Source organism: Miscanthus floridulus, chromosome 9, assembly GCF_019320115.1.
Source record: "Miscanthus floridulus cultivar M001 chromosome 9, ASM1932011v1, whole genome shotgun sequence".
Classification (NCBI taxonomy): Eukaryota; Viridiplantae; Streptophyta; class Magnoliopsida; order Poales; family Poaceae; genus Miscanthus; species Miscanthus floridulus.
Genome location: NC_089588.1, coordinates 9,207,791 through 9,231,254, shown reverse-complemented (window position 1 = coordinate 9,231,254; position 23,464 = coordinate 9,207,791). Strand labels below are relative to the sequence as shown.

At 47.3% G+C, this 23,464-nt stretch overlaps 1 protein-coding gene and 1 pseudogene across 1 annotated transcript; one reads left to right on the top strand and one right to left on the bottom strand.

Moving 5' to 3' along the window:
* Positions 1–889: 889 nt before the first annotated feature.
* LOC136481310 (basic helix-loop-helix protein 004-like) lies at positions 890–2,400 on the top strand. Its single transcript, XM_066478669.1, has 3 exons — positions 890–1,010; positions 1,497–1,646; positions 1,819–2,400. Exons 1-3 carry the CDS (start codon positions 936–938, stop codon positions 2,131–2,133), a joined length of 540 nt encoding a protein of 179 aa, XP_066334766.1. The 5' UTR covers positions 890–935; the 3' UTR covers positions 2,134–2,400.
* Positions 2,294–23,021, bottom strand: LOC136479187 (disease resistance protein Pik-2-like; annotated as a pseudogene).
* Positions 23,022–23,464: the final 443 nt, after the last annotated feature.

The window sequence follows — 23,464 nt, the reverse complement described above, 5'->3', positions numbered from 1 at the left end:
TCCATTACCCTTTGGATGGAATATATACAACTCTAGCTGTACCTCTACCAGGTACATAGTTATTGGCCAACTACCTACTCCTGAGTGCATGAGTACACCAACTACCTACTCCTAAGGTATAGGGTACACCAACTACCTACTCCCAGGGTACAGAGTATACCAACTACTCCTAGCAGTACAAAACTTACATCGGCCCACTACCAAGACATAGCTGATGTAATAGCTACCAACTAATGTACTAGAGGTGGCCTATTGCAATACTGCTACACCTACAGGAACTGGTCGGCAGAGCCGATCAGTCCCCAACTTCCCAACAGAGAGTGGTCGTCCGAGCCGACCAGTCTCCAACCAAGAAGAGAATAGGGAGCAACAGATTATGTCTAACACCTACTACTTGTGGAAACACAACAAGTTAAACATACAAGATGTGATAAAATAGAAACTAAACCAAATGCAGAAACGAATGATCACTCAACCACTACAGCAAGAACTTAAAACTAATCCATTGAACAAGATCATGAGATCTACAGTATATATTTAGAATGAAACGTAACCATAGCATAATTAAGGACGACAAGATACGGCAATCGAGCAATTCTGCACCCAGCAATCAACAAAGTACTTATTAAACTAACTAGTACAGAACAAATCGAAGTAAGGACAAGAAGAATAAACTAGAGTACAACCGATCTGTGTCTTGGGATACTCCAGCATGATCATGTGCACCCCAATGATGCAGGGATCAGTACTCAATACTGATCTTCAAATTAAAGAGGCAGAGAGAATATACATGTGTCTTCTACTTAGTCCTTGTATATATATATATAAAACCTCGAGCGAGCTGCTGCTTCCTGAAATCCTCACTGCAGACTCTGCTGGGAGGGAATGTGTGTGAAGACTGAAGAGAAGAGTGTAGCAGGAGCGTGGGGAGAGAGATGTCAGGAAAGGAGAAGAAAGCAGCCTTAGAAGAGAAACTCCAGCTACTGCGCTCCGTCACAAAGTCAAATGCGGTAAATAATCATACTTTCCTTCCACTACAAACCCATTTCTGGATTCTATCATTTAGTTATTAAATTAAAGTAGAGGACAAAAACAATAGTAGGAATCTTTCAATCTCTCCGTTGGTTGGAAGCTCGATGCGCGTGCTTGTTTTAAAGATTTCTTTAGTTTTCTACCCTTCAAAATCTGACGATACACTTTTCAAAAAGAGTTCATATAAACTACTCAACATATGTAGTCATCACGAAAATGATAAGACTAGTACTTCGTGCATATGTTGGTTGTGATTGTGAAACCCATTCGGCGGTGCACTTGACCGTTTCTGACACATGCCGAGACTACTCATTGATCGAGCTAGTTAACTGATGATCCGCAATTTTTTTCCAAAAAAAAAAAAACTGATGATCCGTACCTACTGATTTTTATTTTTTCTGAAAAGAGAGAAAAAAATAGCACATCTATTGTTCATTTCTATATGAGCAATGAAATGCATGCAGGCAAACAAGACGTCAATCCTGGTAGACGCGTCGAAATACATCAAGGAGCTCAAGGACAAGGTTGAAGAAGAAGCAGCTGCAGCCTCATGGTCACAAGCTGACACTGACAGCAGTAGTGCTTTTGGTTCTGGAAGCGCCATGCCAGCAACGGTACGTAACGTAATCACATTGTTACAACATCACAACCCCTAGATGATGATTGCCATTATATTTGCAGAGGCAATTTTGCAAGCAACGCAACATGCCTACATGTATGGATGTATACATGATAAAACAATTGAACCTCTCGATGCATTGCATCATGCATGTCATGTTTGCACAGGTGAGCGTCTCGTCAGTGGAGCTTGATAGCAACAGTTGCAGCAGCAGGAGAGGGTTCCGGATCAACGTGTCAACGGAGAGGAGCCGACCTGGGCTGCTGGTGTCGGTTCTGGAGGCCTTGGAGGACCTCGGCCTCGACGTCCTGGACGCCGACGTCTCCTGCGCCGACGACACCGCCTTCCGCTTCCAAGCGCTTGGTGGATCAGGCCAGCAGGGCAAGCAGCAGCAGCAGCAGGGGGGAAGCGTGGATGAACAAATGGTTCAGCAAGCGGTGTTGCAGGCCATCAGCAAATGCATGGACGATGACGATGAGTAATAAGACAGAGAACTGCAGAACCTGAAATTTGCCTGCTTTAATTTGGGCCTTCAAGCGCAAGCTTTATTGCCCAAACAATTCGTGAAGTTATTTTTTTTGTTGCTTATGATTCCACAGTGAAACATTACTTCAGGTCTTGGTAACTTTGTAATAGTACTTCCTACCCGGGGACGAAGGGATAAGCAAACAACTGTGAATTAGAGCAGTATAAAGATACTGCAGAATTTAGAAAGAATAAGACAGTAGCTTCAAGTATTGGAACTTCTCCATCAGGCATCAGTAGCAGTGTTGTTGTGGTCACCTTTGCAATGTGAAGGTGAAGGTATGAGTGCAAAGCAATACATGGATGAGAAATGTTTCCATCAGTAGCAGTCTTGGTAAGTTTCATGCATGCATGCATCTGGTACAACAAACACAACGCAATTTAGGACATCCAAGGCTACTGCATCATGGATCGGAATTAGTCCGTCAGAAGCATCCATAGATCAGATCATCTGGGATCAAACACAAAGAAAGTACAGTACACATTTTTTCCCCCTTTTGGTGAGTGAGTACAGTACACAAACGATTAAACAGCAAGGCAAACCAAACGACTGAGCCCGGAAGGAATAAGGAATAGCAGCAACTAGCCTACTGTACACACCTGGTTTTACATCTGGTGAATCATGCATCAGAAATCGAAACTGCAACACAAGAAGGTTACCTTCATTACCAGAGCAAGTCCTTGAACGAATTTGTTACTACAACAAGGCCTGACTGACTGACTGAGTAGAGTCCCGAAGGAATAAGGAATAGCAGCAGCAAGCGTACTAGCTGTACATATCTGGTGAATCATATTCATGCATCATAGTTCAGAAATCCAAATTGCAACACAAGAAGGTTACGTTCATTAGTTATCAGAGCCAAGTCCTTAAACGAATTTATTACAACAACAAACAAACGCGAGAGTGAAGACAAGAGAATAAAAGGGAGATTATTCCCCAATAAAAATAATGGCATGCATGACGATGGCCACACATAATACACTCTCCACTGGCGTCTGTACCGCACCCTTTCCATGATACACAGCCTCAAGCAGTATCCCATACCAGCTAGGAAGGAGCCAACAGTCATCAGTCAACAGAATACATGGGAAGACAATACTACAATACGGAGTAGATCAGTAAAAGGGATGATTCTCCGATCGCATGAGTGAGAGTGATAATCATATCGCCTCGTGGTCTGCACCGCACTCTTCACGGTTCTTGTTCACAACCATCTAATAAGCAGTATCCCAGGTAGGAGTCACGGCACCCAAGCTTCAGTGTACCTTCAACACGTGCCCCTTTTTATTCTTATCAAGCTGCTCCCACAGCTCCAGAGAAAATGTTTCCTTGGATTCTTCCGGAACATAATATACCAGTACTTTTTTTATGCTATGGAGATATTCTAGCCCAGAAAAGCGAATATGTTCTCCAAGGCTCAGATGCAGCATCTCAAGTTTGGGCATTGCTTCCTCGGCAAACTTGATTGACTCGATTTTCTGAGCGCAGCCAAAAACAAGATCGAGAACCTTGAGGCTCTTAAAAAGGCCATTCGTGAACTGGACTTCTCCAATAGCTATGTCACACCACTCCAACAAACGCAAAATCAACAGGTTTCGTAGCTCCCCAATGTCTTGCATGAGCATGGCTGCACAATCCCTCGAGAGACCGGTGTTAAATAGTGTGAGCTTCACCAGATTCTGGAGCCCTTTGATCCATTCCGGTAATCTGGCCATCCTGCAATGACACAGCTTGAGGCTCTGGAGGTTTTCCGGAGGTGGTTCCATGCCATTCAGACAGTTAGATAGATCTAGATCTGAGCACAGTGACAACGATTGAAGGAGGCTGAGCTTGGAAATTGCCAAACATAAATTCTGACTATTTTTCTTGTTGATGCCAACCACTCCTAGCTTGCGCAGGCCGGTGAGACCTTGTATCTCCTCCACAACAGCATTTCCCCAAGCGAGATGCACATACTGCAGTGTGTGCAGCGATTTTACTTTCCTCATACCTCTCGGCACCGTAACACCACCATCATCTGGAAATCGCCTGCCCATTACAATAGAAGGTAATGCTGCGCAGCAAGCTATAGCGCACCGATCACGCTTGTACCTCCAAGAGTAAGGGTACTGATACTGAAACCGTTCGAAACATGTTGCACATTGTACCTCCAAGAGTTTCACACACTTCCCACGGTAACTTAGCCCTGACCTATGAGGACCAAAGAAAAAACCTTCGCCAGCATGGATGTAACGTAGCTTCCTGAGCCTAACTATGGTTTTGGGCAGCACTTGTACATTGGTCCTTTTGATGTCCAGTACCTCAAGTTGACTTAGATTACCCACTGAATCAGGCAAACTAAAGATACTAGGACACCCTCTTAGAGAAAGGTATTTGAGATGTAGAAGCTTCCCAATGTTCTCAAGGCAATGGTTAGCTAGACCTACAGTGTCTTCCAAGTCCAACACTCGGAGAACCCTCATCTTGTCAGAAATGTAAAATGGCTTCCACATGCCAAACACAGTTAAGGACCTTATACGGGACATCTCCACTATGCTCTGAAACTCCACTGTCATCTCCCTCCCAGTTGCTGCTTATGGCAAGGTGACGTACTGTGCCATGAGTGTTTAAGTTACAGCCTTCCTCCAACCTGAAAACAAGATTTTCTTTCATTGATATTGAAATGCTGATGTCTCGGATGAGATCATGTAGCTTGCAAGAGTCAGCCTTTCGTCTGCTGTAAATTGAATTATGAGTTGGTAGTATCATGCTCCTCTCAATGAGGTTCTCAAAGTAACCATCTGCTATTTCCATGCAAGATCTATCTCGTGCCTCTGCTGAGTAACCCTCTACAGCCCAGCGACGTGCCAGACGTCTTCGGCTGATATTGCAGTCTTCAGGAAAGATGGACATGTATAGGAAACAAGGTTTAAGGTAATAGGGCAAACCATCATAGCTTTTCATAAGAACTGCTCTTATAGGCTCAATCTTTGGATTCATCTCCATCTCAGAAGTAATGTGTGCATTCAATTTTCTCCACTCCACAACACTTTTTGTTTCTTGCTCTGCCAAGAAGCTTCCTATGGTGACTATTGCAAGGGGAAGTCCATCACACTTGTTTAGGATCAGTTTTGCTGGTTCAACTAACTCAGGATATTCCTTGTTCAAATCAATTGTCTCCTTGAATACCTAAAATTGGTGCAATACAAAATGTTCAGTACATCAAAATTAACTTATATGCAAGATATCCCATGCAATACAACATGATTCTGGAGCATCACTGACTTTATTTGGACCAATATAGTTTTTTATCCGAAAGCTAATTATGGTATAAAATACACCAAAAATAGGTAAACACACGTTAAAGTGCCTCAGTGGTGTTGTGAAAGATACGGAAAATAAAATGGCTAGATTGGGCACACTGTTTAAAATAGCGGGCTATTGAAAATAGCGGCAATTTTTTTTCCAGAAGCTATGCAGCTATAGCGGCGCTATGCCAGATAGCGTTTTTATAAAAAAACATGAAAAACACCAGTAATTGATAAAAAAAACATGACAAATATGAAAATCGATGAACACAAATATGTTTATAAGGTTCCACAATTCTAGGTAACATTACCAAATACCAAATGACATTACAATATGATTCATGAAAGTTTAACCGTCCAAAATACCAAATTAGTAGCAAATGATAATTAATAAGTAGAAAATCGTCATAGCGTTTAGCGGCGCTATAGCGGCAAATAGCAGCGAAAGTCGTCATAGCGTTAAAAAGACCAATAGCTTAGCGGCAGGCTTCTCCCACCGCTATAGCCCGCTATTTTTTTCCATGGGCACTAGTGTGTTAGATTTTATTCTTTTTATATTGGAAGGTGCAAATCGTTATTGGGAATAAAAAATCTGTCTCCATCTTGTAGTATCACTGGCGTATCAAATGAGATGGTTTCAACCTTTTGGGATGACTTTTTATATATAGGTGGATTATTACACCTCCTATAAAGCATGTACAGCAGATATAAGTCTTTCCCCTTTTCATAGTTTTACCCAAAAAATACTCAAAGAATCTCTTTTCGAAGCCTGTTTCAGTAGAGTTGTGCTTTTTTTTAAGATAATGGAGAATAGAGTTACATTGTGCTTACACAAAGCATCATATCAAATGAAATAATCCGAATATGAGTCTTTTCAGTACCGTTTTTATGAAGAGTTCATGAGCTTCCTTAGCTTCTAGAATGTTGAGCATGTGTATACATTCTGGTTTCTTGCAACAACGCTCAGCAACATCCTTTTGCCTTGTTGTGATCACTATGGTCCAGCAAGCTTTTCCAATTTCACAAAATGCTTTTATTATTGTATCCCATTCTGTGGTATATAATAGGTCATCAACAACAATCAAACAATTTCTATCCTGTGATAGCCCATCCAATGCTTTAGTCAAACGTTCAACAGACATCGATGCATAATCATCTTTTCCACATGCAAAATCCATCGCACCCTTCGTTCCAGATGAATTTGCATTTAGCTGGATAGCTATGCTTCTAAGGAGCTCCTGAAGCTTGAAAGGACGCAACACGGTCACAAAGGCACGCTTTGTAAACTTCTCATTAAGCTCTTGTCTTTGGTAAATATCTGTAACTAGAGTGGTCTTTCCAATACCACCCATTCCCCATACTGTGAGCACCTCAAGATGTTTGTCAGAGTGTTTTAAAATTAGATTGGCAATGAGTTATTTTTCTCTCTCTCGCCCAGTAAGCTGAGATTCCTGCACAATTCCTGATGTCATGCTTTTAACATCATCTTTCCATTAGCATCCTTGTGTTGGTCAACTTGAATCTCAGATGTGGGCATTGTTGAGCTAGACACCGGCTCAGCAGAATGTGCTATGTGTTGAGAGCTCTGTAAGAAGGAAAATAAAAAGAATATTCAGTCACATATCATGTATGCAATTAGCTGATAGTATTACTCTATAGACTATAGTATAACTAATCCTAGCGGTGTTGTATACTTCTAACCCACGTTGTATGTGACTACTAATTTGTTTATCTTTATTACTGGTAGGTAGTCATTATCGTTTTGGTCCTTATATTTTTTTTGAAATAAATGGTCCTTATATTTTAGAGGTTCTGAATATTCTCAACTCTGAGAACTATATATCAGTTTTGTTTCTTTCTGTTTCGATGCAGAAATACTTAAATAGCTATCTGTTTTTTTCTCACTTTGCTTAACCTCGAATGATTTCCTTCCACCCCTTGGTAAGATTAATAAAACGTGGGTTCTCATAAGCTCAGCTGACTGCTTTCCACACAAATTAAAATTAGTGAATTCGCTTACCTTGGTTCGAGTATTTCCATCTTTGTCTCCATATCCTAGAACAGAATTGGGCACGGTGAAGATTTGGACAGACGGTTTGGTGGTGGGCTAGTATGGTTGCAAAAAAACAAAATTGACATTACAATCAACAACAACAACAACAAAGCCTTTAAGTCCCAAACAAATTGGGGGTAGGCTAGAGTTGAAACCCAACAGAAGCAATCAAGGTTCAGGCACATGAATAGCTGTCTTCCAAACACTCCTATCTAAGGCTAAGTCTTTGGGTATATTCCATCATTTCAAGTCTCCTTTTATTGCCTCTACCCAAGTCTACTTCGGTCTTCCTCTGCCTCTCTTCACGTTACTATCCTGACTTAGGATTCCACTACGCACCGGTGCATCTGGAGGTCTCCGTTGCACATGTCCAAACCATCTCAACCGGTGTTGGATAAACTTTTCTTCAATTGGCGCTACCCCTAATCTCTCACGTATATCATCGTTCCGAACTCGATCCCTTCTTGTATGACCGCAAATCCAACGCAACATACGTATTTTCGCGACACTTAGCTGTTAAATATGTCGTTTTTTTGTAGGCCACCATTCTGCACCATACAACATAGCAGGTCTAATCGCCGTCCTATAAAACTTTCCTTTTAGCTTCTGTGGTACCCTTTTGTCACATAGGACACCAGACGCTTGCCGCCACTTCATCCACCCTGCTTTGAATCTATGGCTAACATCTTCATCAATATCCCCGTCCCTCTGTAGCATTGATCCTAAATATCGAAAGGTATCCTTCCTAGGCACTACTTGACCTTCCAAACTAACATCTTCCTCCTCCCGAGTAGTAGTGCCGAAGTCACATCTCATATACTCAGTTTTAGTTCTACTAAGTCTAAAACCTTTGGACTCCAAAGTCTCCCGCCATAACTCCAGTTTCTGATTCATTCCTGTCCGGCTTTCATCAACTAGCACTACATCGTCCGTGAAAAGCATACACCAAGGGATGTCCCCTTGTATGTCCCTTGTGACCTCATCCATCACTAAAGCAAATAAATAAGGGCTCAAAGCTGACCCTTGATGTAGTCCTATCCTAGTGCCGGTCCTAGGATTTTAAGGGCCATCTGGCGATCTCATCGCAACGGCCCCCTCTTGATCATGTATAAAATCTTATAATATATAGACACTAATTTTACTTGTAAAACAAAAGTAAATTCAATAATATATTTTTAATTTAACATGTCTGATAATTATTGAGGAACAATGTAGATTAAGCAATATATTTGTAGGTGTATGATAATTCCAGGAACAATGTAGATTAAAAAAATAATATATTCATTTTCTTTTCTCACCCATGATAAATGTTTCTTAGGTAACGTTCTAAAATTCTAACACCTAAATTAGAAGAAAAATATGACTATATGGATACAAAGTACTGAAAGTCTGGAATACTATACAAATAATTAATTTAGATTAAAAATAAAAAGAAAAAATACTTTGGGTCTAAACAACTGATCGGAAATATCATATTCGTGAAGCAGAAACATAAATGTACTCCCATTAATGTGGAATAGGCGGAACTGAATTAGTCAATTCAAGTTGACATTGTCAATTTATCCAGAACTTCTCTCTTTTCCTTGGTGAAACAAGAATCTGTTTTGCTCAAACCAAAGGCAAGGAGCGCTTACTTTATCCTTTGTTTCTTTTGTGATATGTCTTCCTTAAGGATTCATCCAATGTAATCCCCATTTCCTTCTTTTTGATTTTCCTTCTATTTAGATATGATAGAGACCTAATTCTTATACAAAGAAAACTCTTTCGCTTCACTTTGTCTCACTTTCTCTAGAATCTCTAAAAAAAATGATCGCAATTCGTAAGAAGCCAAAAATCAAGATGTCGTCGTCGTGGAGCCTTGTCTGGTCATCGTCCTCGTGCATCGTGTTCGTGTCTCCGGTAGTCTAGCTCTTCGCGGAGGCGCGGCTCGCCAGCTCTGCTTGTAAGGCGCACGTTGTGAACTCACGATCAGAGTGTCCTGTGTGCAGCGTGACTCCCCGCCTCCTCTCTACCCGAGGGCCGTGGAAAAAGGAAACTAGGAAAGAAATATCGATGTTGTCTTTTGGTGCCGTTTGTCCAGTTCTATGTCTCTATTCTCATTAGTTTGCTAATGTCTAATGGACTATAGGATCTGGAGATTTACAGCCTCTTCGGCAGGCCGTAAACGATCGTGGATTATTTACTGCTCACTAGTTTAGTGTGAGAGAAAAATACTGTTCTAGCTTATAATCCACGATCGTATACGAAGCGAACAGGCTGTTGTATATCTGGGCTTGGGCCCCTCCTCCGCATGGGCCCTCGGCCGTCGCACCTGATGCCCTGCCCCTAGGGCCGACACTGTCCTATCCTAATTGGGAAGTCATCCGTGTCTCCATCACTTGTTCGAACTCTAGTCACAACATTGCTGTACATGTCTTTAATGAGCCCGACGTACTTCGTTGGGACTTTATGTTTGTCCAAAGCCCACCACATAACATTCCTTGGTATTTTATCATAAGCCTTCTCCAAGTCAATAAAAACCATGTGTAGGTCCTTCTTCTTCTCCCTATACCGCTCCATAACTTGTCTTATTAAGAAAATGGCTTCCATGATTGACCTTCCGGGCATGAAACCAAATTGGTTCATAGAGACCCGCGTTATTGCTCTCAAGTGATGCTCGATAACTCTCTCCCATAGCTTCATAGTATGGCTCATCAACTTAATTCCTCGATAATTTGTACAACTTTGAATATCCCCTTTATTCTTGTAGATCGGTACCAATATACTTCTCCTCCACTCATCAGGAATCTTGTTCGATCGAAAAATATGGTTGAACAGCTTGGTTAACCATACTACAGCTATGTCCCCGAGGCATCTCCACACCTCGATTGGGATACCATCCGGTCCCATCGCCTTACCTCCTTTCATCCTTTTCAACGCCTCTCTGACCTCAGATTCTTGGATCCTCCGCACAAAGCGCTTATTGGTGTCATCAAAAGAGTCATCCAACTGAAAGGTTGTGTCCATATTCTCACCATTGAACAATTTGTCAAAATACTCTTGCCATAGATGTCGGATCTCATCCTCCTTTACCAAGAGATGCTCCCTTTCATCCTTAATGCACTTAACTTGGTTGAAGTCCCGTGTCTTTCTCTCATGAACCCTAGCCATCCTATAAATGTCCTTCTCTCCTTCCTTCGTACTCAAATGTTGGTAAAGATCCTCGTACGCTCTACCCTTTGCCACACTTACAGCTCGCTTTGCAGTCTTCTTTGCCACCTTATACTTCTCTATGTTGTCCACACTACTGTCATGGTACAAGCGTCTACAGCATTCTTTCTTCTCCTTAATAGCCCTTTGGACTTCCTCGTTCCACCACCAAGTATCTTTAGCCTCGCGTCCCCTTCCTTTGGTTACTCCACACACCTCTGAGGCTACCTTCTGAATGTTGGTTGCCATCTTGTCCCACATATTGTTTATGTCGTCTTCTTCCTTCCAAGAGCCCTCTTTGATAACCCTTTCCCTAAATACCTCTGACGTCTCCCTTTTAAGTTTCCACCACTTTGTTCTTTCAATCTTAGCTTGTTTATCCCTACGGGCACGCACCTGAAAACAAAAATCTGCCACCAAAAGCTTATGTTAAGAAACAACACACTCCCCTGGTATCACCTTGCAATCCAAGCATGCTCGTTTGTCCTTTCTTCTTGCGAGGACAAAGTCAATCTGGCTACAGTGTTGTCCGCTACTGAAGGTCACTAGATGAGATTCTCTCTTTCTAAAGAAAGTGTTGGATATCATCAGGTCAAAAGCTACCGCAAAGTCCAGAACTTCCTCCCCCTCCTGATTCCTACTACCATACCCAAAACCTCCATGAACTGCCTCAAAACCTACGCTTGTAGTACCTACATGCCCATTAAGATCTCCTCCTATAAAAAGCTTCTCACTACTAGGTATAGCTCTAACCAGGCCATCTAAGTCTTCCCAGAACTGTCTCTTAGCACTCTCATCGATGCCTACTTGGGGGGCATACGCACTAATTACGTTCAAGACCATATCACCAACGACAAGCTTGACTAAGATAATCCTATCTCCTTGCCTTCTCACTCCCACCACACCATTCTTGAGGCTCTTATCAATCAAAACTCCTACTCCATTTCTATTCACGACTGTCCCTGTGTACCAAAGCTTGAAACCTGTATTGTCCACCTCCTTCGCCTTCTGACCCTTCCATTTAGTCTCTTGAACGCATAATATATTTACACGCATCCTAGTCGCGGTATCAACTAATTCTCTTAACTTACCTGTAAGTGACCCTACATTCCAACTACCTAAACGGATCCTAGTTGGTTCGACTAGCTTCCTTACCCTTCGCACCCGTCGACTCTGATGCGAAGACCCTTGCTCATTTTTCACTACACCCGGGCGCCGATGTAGCGCGCCACTAAGGAAGCGACGGCCCGATCCTTGGTTACTTGACACCATGCCCAGATCACGACACGGCACGTCACGGGGGTGACGACCTGGCCCTTGCCCATTTAACACCATACCCAGGTTCCGATATGGCGCGTCGCTAAGAGGGTTACGCCCCAACGATTTTCTTTCGGGTTTCATCTCCATTTAAGTGGCTAAGTTTTTACATTGGCTCGCCACGCCTAACACAACCCTCCTCCTTTACCAGGGCTTGGGACCTACTATGCTGGGACACCAAAGACGCCCCACCATAGGCGGAGTTCAAAATTGACATTACAATGAAGCCGAAATATCCTATTGCCAACTGACAGCTACGTTGAACAAGATGAATAGCAAACATAATGTCTGCAGAACTTCTCTGAAACTTCAACATTACCTCCTTGTAGAAAGCATAGATGGTCTGATCAGCAGAGAACTGCTTGAGCTCTGACACCACACAATTTTGGCCCACGCATAAGCTTGCAACCTCAACATCCGTTGTGGACACTACGATTCTGTTCCCTTTCTTGTTGATTGGGAAGCATTTCTTGACCCTATTCCAATCTTCAATGGTGGATAGGCCGTTGAGCACAATAAGACATCTCTTGTCATTGACATAGGCAAGGAGCTCCTCTGCCAGTGCTTGCCCTGTCTTCTCTGTTTCCATCAGAAAGGCACCCCCTACAGCTTCCTCCAACAAACTCTGAATGAATCCTTTTGGGCTGAAAGGATGCATCACCCTGACCCATGCCCGGCAATTAAAATTCTTCTGGGTAGCTGAACTCTCATAGGCCTCCCAGATGATGGACTTATGCCCAACATTGCCGCTAGTTCCCCACACTGCAATCACTGCAAGATCCTCACCCTCTTGGTTGATGAGCTGGGTCAGATCCAATCTTGGCTGGTCCTTCGTCTTTGCAGCATACCTTGCTTCGTTGATACCAAACATGGCTGCTGCAGAGGCGGCAGTGTCGCCAGCACTAGCAGTAGCCTTGGAGCTAGAGCCGCCCTCGATGAGGTAGCGCTTTTTCCTCTGGCTCACATCCTCAACCTTGGCCCTGAGATCCTTCATCTGCTTGGCCACTTGGCGCCTATCATGCAGCATGCGTGGGATGCGCCATGGCAGCCACCAAGGTTTCTTCTCCACACGGACGGCAAAGTCCATGAGAGAGTCCTCGACGTCGTAGGCGACGACGCGGACCTGCTTCACCTGTGATCGAGTCCGATGTAAACCTGTGTTCCCGCTCATTTTTCTTTGTTTCAGCTAGAGTTGAGCTCGGCCTGGTTGTTCAGAACCTCCCGAGCGCGTCCTTGTATTCAGGGCCACGGCGTGCACGTTCGTTCACGTCGTGGCGTTGTCTGCCGCAGCTTGCGCGTGGTGGCTTGGTGCGTGGGATGGCACGCACAGATCGGGCCATGACGAGTATGGCGTGCATGGCGGAGCTGAGGCTAGCTCAGCCTTTCGTTTTCCCTTTACAGTTAGTAGCTCATTGTGTATAAGTAGGAGAACTTAATACAGAAAACGCTGACACACGAGTTTCGTGCTTGGCACAAAAAATTCTTCTTGTGTTCACTCTGTTCTTGAGTTCACCGTGAGATTGAGAGCACGCCGGAGTGAGTCCGGCTGACATTTGGTACCAGAGCCGAGATCACGCCGCCGGCGCCATGTCCGAGTCTCCGTCGAAGAAGAAGGAGGTTACTCCATCGCGTTCGCCGCGCCGCCGCCGAGGCCGCTCGCACACTCGCCGCTCTCGCGCCCGCAGCGGATCGCGCGTCCTGGAGCGCATTGTGGAGCGTCCGTCCGCGAGCGTCGCGTGGCCGATGCTCACGCGATCCAACTACCCCGAGTGGGCGTTGGTCATGGAGGTCAACTTCCAGACGCTCCGAGTATGGGACGTCGTCGTCGACGCCATCGACGACGATCCTGACGAGGACGACTACCACGACGATCGGGTGGCCATGGCGGGCATCCTGCGGTCCGTACCGCAGGAACTCTGGAACGCACTCGCCGTCCGGCGCACGGCGAAGGAGGCATGGGACGCCATCAAGATCCTCCGGGTCGGCGACGAGCGTGCGCGCGACGCCACCGCGCAGCAGCTCCACCGCGACTTCGGCAACCTCGCCTTCAAGGATGGGGAAACCGTCAGCGACTTCGGCGTGCGGATCACCACTCTCGCCACGAACCCGCGCACCCTCGGCGACAACATCTCCGAATCCGAGGTAGTTAAGAAACTGCTGCAGGTAGTGCCGGAGAAGCTGTCCCAAGCCGCCGTCTCCATCGAGATGTTCTGCAACCTCCGCACCATCTCGATCGAGGACGTAATCGGGCGCCTTCGGGTGTTCGAGGACCGCGGCAAGCAGAAGTCCGTCACGGACGCCATGGGGCGTCTCCTTCTCACCGAGGAAGACTGGGAGGCGCGCCGCAAGGCTCGCCGAGACCAGGACAGCTCCGGGCGCAGTGCGGCGTCGAGCTCCGGCGGGAAGAAGCGAGGCCAGCGCGGGCAAGGCCGCGGACGCGGGAAAGGAGAAGGCGGCTCCACCTCGCACGACGGGAAGCAGGCCGAGCCCAACTCCGGCAAGGCAACGAGGGCCGACCAGTGCAAGCGCTGCGGCAAATACGGCCACTGGGCCAAGGATTGCCGCAGCAAGCCCAAGGCGGAGGCCCATGTCGCGCAGGCTGAAGAAGATGCCGAGCCTGCCCTGCTGATGGCCCGCGCCATAGTCGTCCCCAATCCGGTGCCAGATCCCCACGGCGCCGCCACCACTCCGCCGCCGGAGCGCCGCCCTCTTCGCGTCATGGAGGGCAAGGTCTTTGCCAAGCTGGACTGCGACTCCGAGCGCGACGACGGGGTGTGGTACCTCGACAGTGGAGCTACGAACCACATGTTCGGTAGCCGCAACGCCTTCATCGACATCGACACGGCGGTTCGCGGCTTCATCAAGTTTGGCGACGGGTCGGAGGTCGCCATCGAGGGCTCCGGCACCGTCCTGTTCGAAGGGAAGACCGGTGAGCACCTCCCGCTCACGGGGGTGTACTTCATCCCCAGGCTCACCACCAACATTGTGAGCCTCGGGCAGCTGGACGAGGGCGGCTGCGACGTCCACGCCAAGCACGGCGTCCTGCGCGTCCGCGACGAGAATGGACGCCTCATCGTGCGAGTGAAGTGCTCGGCGAACCGCCTCTACCTGCTGCGCGTCAAGATTGCCCGGCCGCTCTGCCTGTCTGCGCGTTCCACCAACAGCGCGTGGCTCTGGCATGAGCGGTACGGGCACCTGCACTTCGACGCCTTGCGCAAGCTGGAGCTGCGCGGGATGGTCCATGGACTGCCGCATGTCGACCACGTCCACCAACTCTGCGCCGACTGCGTCACCACCAAGCTGAAGCGGAGTCCGTTCCCAGCGCAGGCAAAGCGGCGTGCCGAGGGACTGATCGATTTGGTCCATGCGGACCTGTGCGGCCCAATCACGCCGCCAACTCCCGGCGGTAAGCAGTATTTTGTGCTGTTCGTGGATGATCGAAGCAGGTATATGTGGGTGGCCCTGCTTGCCGCCAAGAGCGACACGCTTGTGGCAGTGAAGAAGTTCCAGGCTCGAGTGGAGACGGAGACGGGCCAGCGACTGCGCGTTCTGCGTACCGACAACGGAGGAGAATTCACCTCCGTGGAGTTCGAGCTGTACTGCGCCGAGCACGGGGTTGAACGGCAGCGCACCGCGCCGTATACACCCCAGCAGAACGGCGTCGTGGAAAGGCGGAACCAGACGGTCGTGACGATGGCGCGCAGCCTGCTGAAGAGCCGCGGCGTGCCGTCGCTGTTCTGGGGAGAAGCGGTGGCCACGGCTGTGTTCCTGCTCAACCGGGCGCCCACGAAGGCGCTCGACGGCGTCACCCCGTTCGAGGCCTGGAAAGGCAGGAGGCCCAATGTCTCCTTCTTCCGTACCTTCGGCTGCGTCGCCTACGTCAAGTCGACAAAGCCGTACCTGAAGAAGCTCGACGATCGTGGCACACCGGTCGTCTTCATCGGCTACGAACCTGGCGCCAAGGCATGGCGCTTCTACGACCCGGCGTCGAGGCACGCCATGGTGTCCAGGGATGCTGTCTTCAATGAGCAGGCACCCTGGAGCTGGAAGGACGAGGAGATGAACACGGAGGCTGAGTTCGTGGTGGAGGACAACATCATGGAGCTGGACGCTGGGCACCACGACGCTGAAACCGGCGGCACTTCTGAGGTCCCGTCGACGCACGTGTCTGCTCCAGGCTCGCCCGTGGCTCAAACTCCCGCGACGTCGCCCGCATCATCTGCGCCCGGTCCGTCCACACCTGCGCCGCCACCGATCGAGCTTTCCCAACCTGATTTCGTGTCCCCTCCACCGAATGCTGAGGAGTACTGGGACGCGGACACGGACGACGTGGAGCCGCGCTACCGCACCGTCGACAATGTCCTTGGCGCGGCAACTCCATCGGGCTACGCCACGCGCCAGGTTGCTGCTCAGCTCCATCTGCAGATTGAAGAAGAGCCGGCCACGTTCACTGAGGCCGAGAAGCACGAGCCCTGGCGCAACGCCATGAAGGAGGAGATGGACTCCATCGAGTGCAACAAGACGTGGCGCCTGGTGCCACTGCCTGCGGGTCATCGTCCGATCGGCCTAAAGTGGGTGTTCAAGGTGAAAAAGGATGCTGCCGGTGCTGTGGCAAAGTACAAGGCGCGTCTCGTGGCGAAAGGCTACGTCCAGCAACCCGGCATCGACTTTGATGAGGTGTTCGCTCCCGTCGCCCGTATCGAATCGGTGCGGCTGCTGCTCGCACTCGCTGCCCAGGAGGGGTGGCCGGTGCACCACATGGACGTGAAGTCCGCGTTCTTGAACGGGGAGCTGCGCGAGGAGGTGTACGTTCGACAGCCTCTCGGATTCGTTGTCAAGGGGCAGGAAGACAAGGTGCTGCGCCTGGACAAGGCGCTCTATGGTCTCCGCCAGGCGCCGCGTGCCTGGAACGCGAAGCTCGACGCGACGCTGAAGGTGCTCGGCTTCACTCACAGCACCTCGGAGCATGCAGTCTATGCCCGTGGGGAAGGCGCGTCGCGGCTGCTGGTGGGCGTGTACGTCGACGACCTCATCATCACCGGGAACGACAACACCGAGATCGCTCGGTTCAAGCACGAGATGCGCTCCATGTTCAAGATGAGTGATCTTGGCCTCTTGTCCTTTTATTTGGGCATTGAGGTGCAGCAGACGGAGGACGGCATCAAGCTCTCACAGGCGGCGTACGCGCGCAAGATCCTGGAGCGCGCGGGCATGGGTGGCTGCAACCCATGCCATACTCCGATGGAGCCTCGCCTGAAGCTGTCGAAGGAGAGCACGGCGGCACCGGTGGACGCCACTGAGTATCGAGGCATTGTCGGCTGCCTCCGGTACCTGGTGCACACCAGACCCGACATCGCCTACGCCGTCGGCTACATCAGCCGATTCATGGAGCGCCCAACCACCGAACACCTCAACGTCGTCAAGCGGGTGTTGCGCTACGTCGCCGGCACCATCGACCTTGGGTGTCACTACAGGCGCGGCGGAGGCAAGTTGAAGCTGCTGGGATACAGTGACGCGGACATGGGAGGCGATATCGACACAAGGAAGAGCACTACAGGCGTGCTGTTCTTTCTTGGTCCCTGTCTTGTGTCCTGGCAGTCACAGAAGCAGAAGGTTGTCGCCCTCTCCTCGTGCGAAGCAGAGTACATCGCGGGGACGACGGCGGCATGCCAGGGCACCTGGCTGGCGCAGCTCTTGGCTGACCTGACAAGCGAGCAGCGCGCCGCCTTCCTGCTGAAGATGGACAGCCAATCGGCAATCGCCCTCAGTAAGAATCCTGTCTTTCACGATCGAAGCAAGCACATTGATGTTCGATTTCATTTTATTCGAGAGTGTGTTGCTGACGGGAGAATGGACATTGAGCACGTCCGCACTGAGGAGCAGCTTGCTGACATCTTGACAAAGCCGCTGGCGCGTGATCGGTTCTGTGAACTTCGTGTGCAGCTTGGTGTCGTCAATGTCAGCAGAGAACATCAGGTTTAGGGGGTGAAATGTGATCGAGTCCGATGTAAACCTGTGTTCCCGCTCATTTTTCTTTGTTTCAGCTAGAGTTGAGCTCGGCCTGGTTGTTCAGAACCTCCCGAGCGCGTCCTTGTATTCAGGGCCACGGCGTGCACGTTCGTTCACGTCGTGGTGTTGTCTGCCGCAGCTTGCGCGTGGTGGCTTGGTGCGTGGGATGGCACGCACAGATCGGGCCATGACGAGTATGGCGTGCATGGCGGAGCTGAGGCTAGCTCAGCCTTTCGTTTTCCCTTTACAGTTAGTAGCTCATTGTGTATAAGTAGGAGAACTTAATACAGAAAACGCTGACACACGAGTTTCGTGCTTGGCACAAAAAATTCTTCTTGTGTTCACTCTGTTCTTGAGTTCACCGTGAGATTGAGAGCACGCCGGAGTGAGTCCGGCTGACATCACCCAGGTCTCGACTACCATGTGTTTGTCTCGCTCCTCGTGTGCCGCCATCAGGAAAGACATCATCATCTCCAGCTCGTCCCTGACGAAAGCCTGGTCACGCGTGATGCCGAGCTACAAGGCTACCTCTCACTACCGGAGATCGGCTCTTTGCCGAGTGCCAGGTGGTTTGCCGAGTGTTCTTTTTCGGGCACTCGGCAAAGCCGCCTTTGCCGAGTGTTTTTTTTGACACTCGGCAAAGAGGCTCTTTGCCGAGTGTTTTTTTAACACTCGGCAAAGAAAATTTGAAAGCATATTTTGAAGCAGTAAATTAATTTAAATAAAAAAGTTTTCAACTACAAAGTTGTATAACTCATCAAGATGTATAATGTTTGTTTTGGTCTTTTCTTCATATGACAAAGTGAAAGTAAATTTGTTCACAAATCTAACATATCTCTCTTGTAGTTTATGAAACTACAAGAGAGATATATAAGATTTGTGAACAATGTTAGAACGACCATGTCGGATGAACAGATGACCAAACAACCAAAATAAACTTTGTAGATCTCGAAAAGTTATGAAACTTTGTAATTGACCACTTTTTGATTTGAAATCATCTTGTCATGCAAAACTGCGTTTGAATTTCAAAATTTTAAAATTCAAATTTTGTAAATGACCTCGGATGGAAAAACTTCCTAAACTAAAAGTGTAGATCTCGAAAAGTTATGAAACTTTATAGTTTACAACTTTTTTATTTGAATTCGTTTAGGGCCTCAAACATGCAATTTACACTTGACAAAAAAAACTTCTTTGCCGAGTGTTTTTTTAACACTCGGCAAAGAGGCTCTTTGCCGAGTGTTTTTTTTGACACTCGGCAAAGAGCTTCTTTGCCGAGTGTTATTTTTTTGACACTAGGCAAAGAAAATTTCAAAGCATATTTTGAAGCAGTAAATTAATTCAAATAAAAAAGTTTTCAACTACAAAGTTGTATAACTCATCAAGATGTACAATGTTTGTTTTGGTCTTTTCTTCATATGACAAAGTGAAAGTAAATTTGTTTACAAATCTAACATATCTCTCTTGTAGTTTATGAAACTACAAGAGAGATATATAAGATTTGTGAACAATGTTAGAACGACCATGTCGGATGAACAGATGACCAAACAACCAAAATAAACTCTGTAGATATCGAAAAGTTATGAAACATTATAGTTGGCAACTTTTTGATTTGAAAACATCTTGTCATGCAAAACTGCATTTGAATTTCAAAATTTTAAAATTCGAACTTTTCAAACGACCTCGGATGAGAAAACAACCAAAATAAACTCTGTAGATCTCGAAAAGTTATGAAACATTGTAGTTGACAACTTTTTGATTTGAAAACATCTTGTCATGCAAAACTGCGTTTGAATTTCAAAATTTTAAAATTCAAATTTTGTAAACGACCTCAGATGGAAAAACTTCCTAAACTAAAAGTGTAGATCTCGAAAAGTTATGAAACTTTGTAGTTTACAACTTTTTTAATTGAATTCGTTTAGGGCCTCAAATATGCAATTTACACTCGGTTTAGTATAATATATTAGGAACTAAAACGGAATCCAGACACAAGTGAGAGTGTGGTGTAGTGGTAGAGGAGGTACGTACAATGCGAGAGGTCTCAGGTTCGAATCATGTCGGCTGCATAGCCATGAAATTCACGTGAAAAATGTCGGAGATAGGTGGGCGCTGGCCGGTGGGGGCCTCCATTGATAAAAAAAAATTTCCATTTTTTTTTAAAAATTCCCATTTTTTTCGGTTTTTTTCGGTTTCAACTTTGCCGAGTGTCGGCACTCGGCAAAGGCTTTGCCGAGTGCCTGACAAAAGACACTCGGCAAAGATGCCTTTGCCGACGGATTATTTGCCGAGTGTTCTTTGCCGAGTGCAGTACTCGGCAAAGCCTTTGCCGAGCGTAAATTGGGCTTTGCCTGATTCCCGTACTGTCCTCCGCCAAGGCAGATTTGGCGTAGCCAAGCGCTCCACTCAGAACGGACTTGCCGATGCTCAGCGCGGTGGCCTCCATGGTGCAGTACGGTTGTTGCGCTCTTGGGCGTTTTTGTGTGGATTGGAACGAAATGCTATAGCCTAGTACTCCCTCCGTCCTAAAATATTTATCGCTTTCGCTTCTCGAGAAACAATTTTAATAAAATATATATAAAAAATATTAATATTTATGATACATAATTAGTATTATCGGAAAAATCTTTAAATTTAATTTTTTAATAAATTTATTTGGAGATACAAATGTTATGGCACGAAAACCGAAAACGACAAATAAATCGGGACAGAGGGAGTACAGTTTAATGCTGGATGCCCATGCAGAAGGCTGGCATGGACTAAAAATAGGATCGCACGTTTTCCAATTGATGCTTTCTTTTGTTTTAGAAAAAAAAAATGAAGACTTGCTGGTGTTTGCTAGTCCCGGAGTCCTTTCGTATAGTAATTTTAATTGCGAGGTTCTTCAAGGTATGCATTAAAGATGGCAACGGGGAATTCCCCGTCGGAGGTTGCCTCCCCATCCCCGTCCCCGCGGGGAGAAAAAATCCCCGTCCCCGTCCCCGCCAAAGCTCACGGGGACGATTTCTCCCCCATCCCCGCCCCCGCGAGGGAAAAAATCCCCGTCGGGGATCCCCGTCCCCGCATTTGTTCATCACCATTCAGGTTAATTCATCATCATTCACATGAGTTCATCGACACAATATTAGAGTACACCACGAATCACAATCCAAAAATAGCTAAATAGCAAGAAGCAGGATATTAATCATCACAAAGGTGTAGAACTAGGGTTATTGCTGTTATATATACTCAGAAGACATTGGGCCTTCGTGGGCTGGTTGGGCCATCAGGAAAGAGAGCAAAGCATGTATATAAACGGGGCGGGGATGCGGGTATCGGGGACGGGGAATGCTCCCCCAGACCCGTCCCCGCCAAACCCGACGGGGGACGTTTTCTCCCCGTTTAGATCCCCGTGGGGGCATATTTGACTCCATCCCCGTCCCCTAATAGGGGAATTCCCCGCGGGGAATCGGGGATCGGGTCCCCGTTGCCATCTTTAGTATGCATCAATCTCAATGACAATTGGAGTGCCTGACAGCTCGGCCGTTAGACCTATAACCATGAAAAAACTACAATTTGCATCGAATCCAAGATTAGTGGGCATGTGAGATGCCTCGACACACTACTACTATTGCTACTGGACAATTTACACTCACGCTGCGAGACTGCGACATGCAAGAATATATTTGCGTGAACATGTGAAGAGGATGGCAGCGCGAACTCACTGCTGAAGCTATTGACACTACTCTAGAATACTCATCATCGTCAGGTCTAAAACCCCTTTCACCATTCATCGGTTTTGCCCTTTGAAGTGAAAGTGGGCAGTAATAACGATCGAGCCTCATGACCATCGGTTTTAAACCTGCGTTGAAAATAATGATCACTGCCGGGCCGGCGGTGATAATCGAAAAAAACAAAAATTCTGCTGCCAATGGACTGAGCCCATACCCGCCACCGCCACAGCCGCTGCCCACGCTGCCTCCAGCTGAATGCACATAGTTGTCTCTCTGCCTAGCCTGTCGCCTCATGCCACTACCCATTCCTTGTCTCACTCCTGGTGCGCCGCCATCAGGAAAGACAGCATCATCTCTAGCTCGTCCCTGATGAAAGCATAGTCGCACGTGACGCCGAGCTGCAAGGCCACCTCCTCCGCCACAGTGAACTTGGCGTAGCCAAGCGCTCCACTCAGCACGGACTTGCTGATGCTCAGTGCGGTGCCCTCCATGGGTTGCTCTCCTTTGATCTGGTACAAGCTTACTGCTAGATGCCCATCCAGAAGGCTGGCATGGACTAAAATGAGATCTGCACGTCTCCAATTGATGCACCTTTAAAAAAAAAAGAATTGAAGACTTGGTGCTCGCTTGTCCTGAGGTCCTCGCATATATTAATTTTATTTGAATAGAGAGGTTCTTCAATTGGTCATGCAACTATCTTAATGAATAATGACAATAGGAGTACTTAAAATTGGGCAGCCAGTAGACCTAACCATAGTTATGCAACTATCTTAGTGACAATAGGAGTACTTAAAATTGGGCAGCCAGTAGACCTAACCATAGTTACGCAACTATCTTAATGACAATAGGAGTACTTGAAAATTGGGCAGCCAGTAGACCTAACCATAAAAATTACAGTTTGCATACCCAATCCAAGATTAGTTGGCACATGTGGCCATGTGGGATGCCTCGGCATACTACTCCGATCCCGTTCTCTTCTATTTGTCGTTCCTACTGCTGGTCCAACTAATTTGAACTATTCTTTATTATTCAGGTCATCATCCCCTAATCATTCTGGTGGATCTAATGTGCAAGCAAGATAGAGGTGAAAAATGTAGTACACTGCACAGAGCATGTTTCAGATTTCACTGAAATGCAAACTGCAGTATGCAATGAATCATACCTCGGGGATGGAGAGAAGATAACCCGTGCGACGATGACGGCGCCATCTCGGCGATGTAGAAGGGCACGACGGCGGCGCCGAACCCGCGACGCCTCCACCTCATTCCGGCGGCCACCACTCTGCATCCCTTCTCCGCCTAGAAGAGACGCGCGAGGCGCTCTTCGGCGGGTGGAGTGGAGTCTCTTGCCCGGCGCCCGGCGGAGGCGAGGGCGGCGGCTCCATCCCGAGACACTTGCCCGTCGACGGCGGTGGCTCCATTCCAATCCCACGGTCCATATGCCCTTGTGTGGAGCCACCCGATGCTGCCCCGATAAAGGACGCCCGTTTGATGTCTCCGTGCACTTTTTTTTTTCTTTTCCTCCGTTTTCTTTTTATTTCCTTTCTTATTTTCCTATGTTTTTTTTTTCATACTAGCAAAAGGACTCATGGGTTGCAACAGGCCATCCGCACACTTAGGCCTACTTTGACAGCAGCGGCAAATTAGCCCAGGGAAGTTTGCCCCCGACGTGAATTTTTTTGGATTTCTCATTCCCGCCTCCACTCTGGGGAAAATATCCACGTAT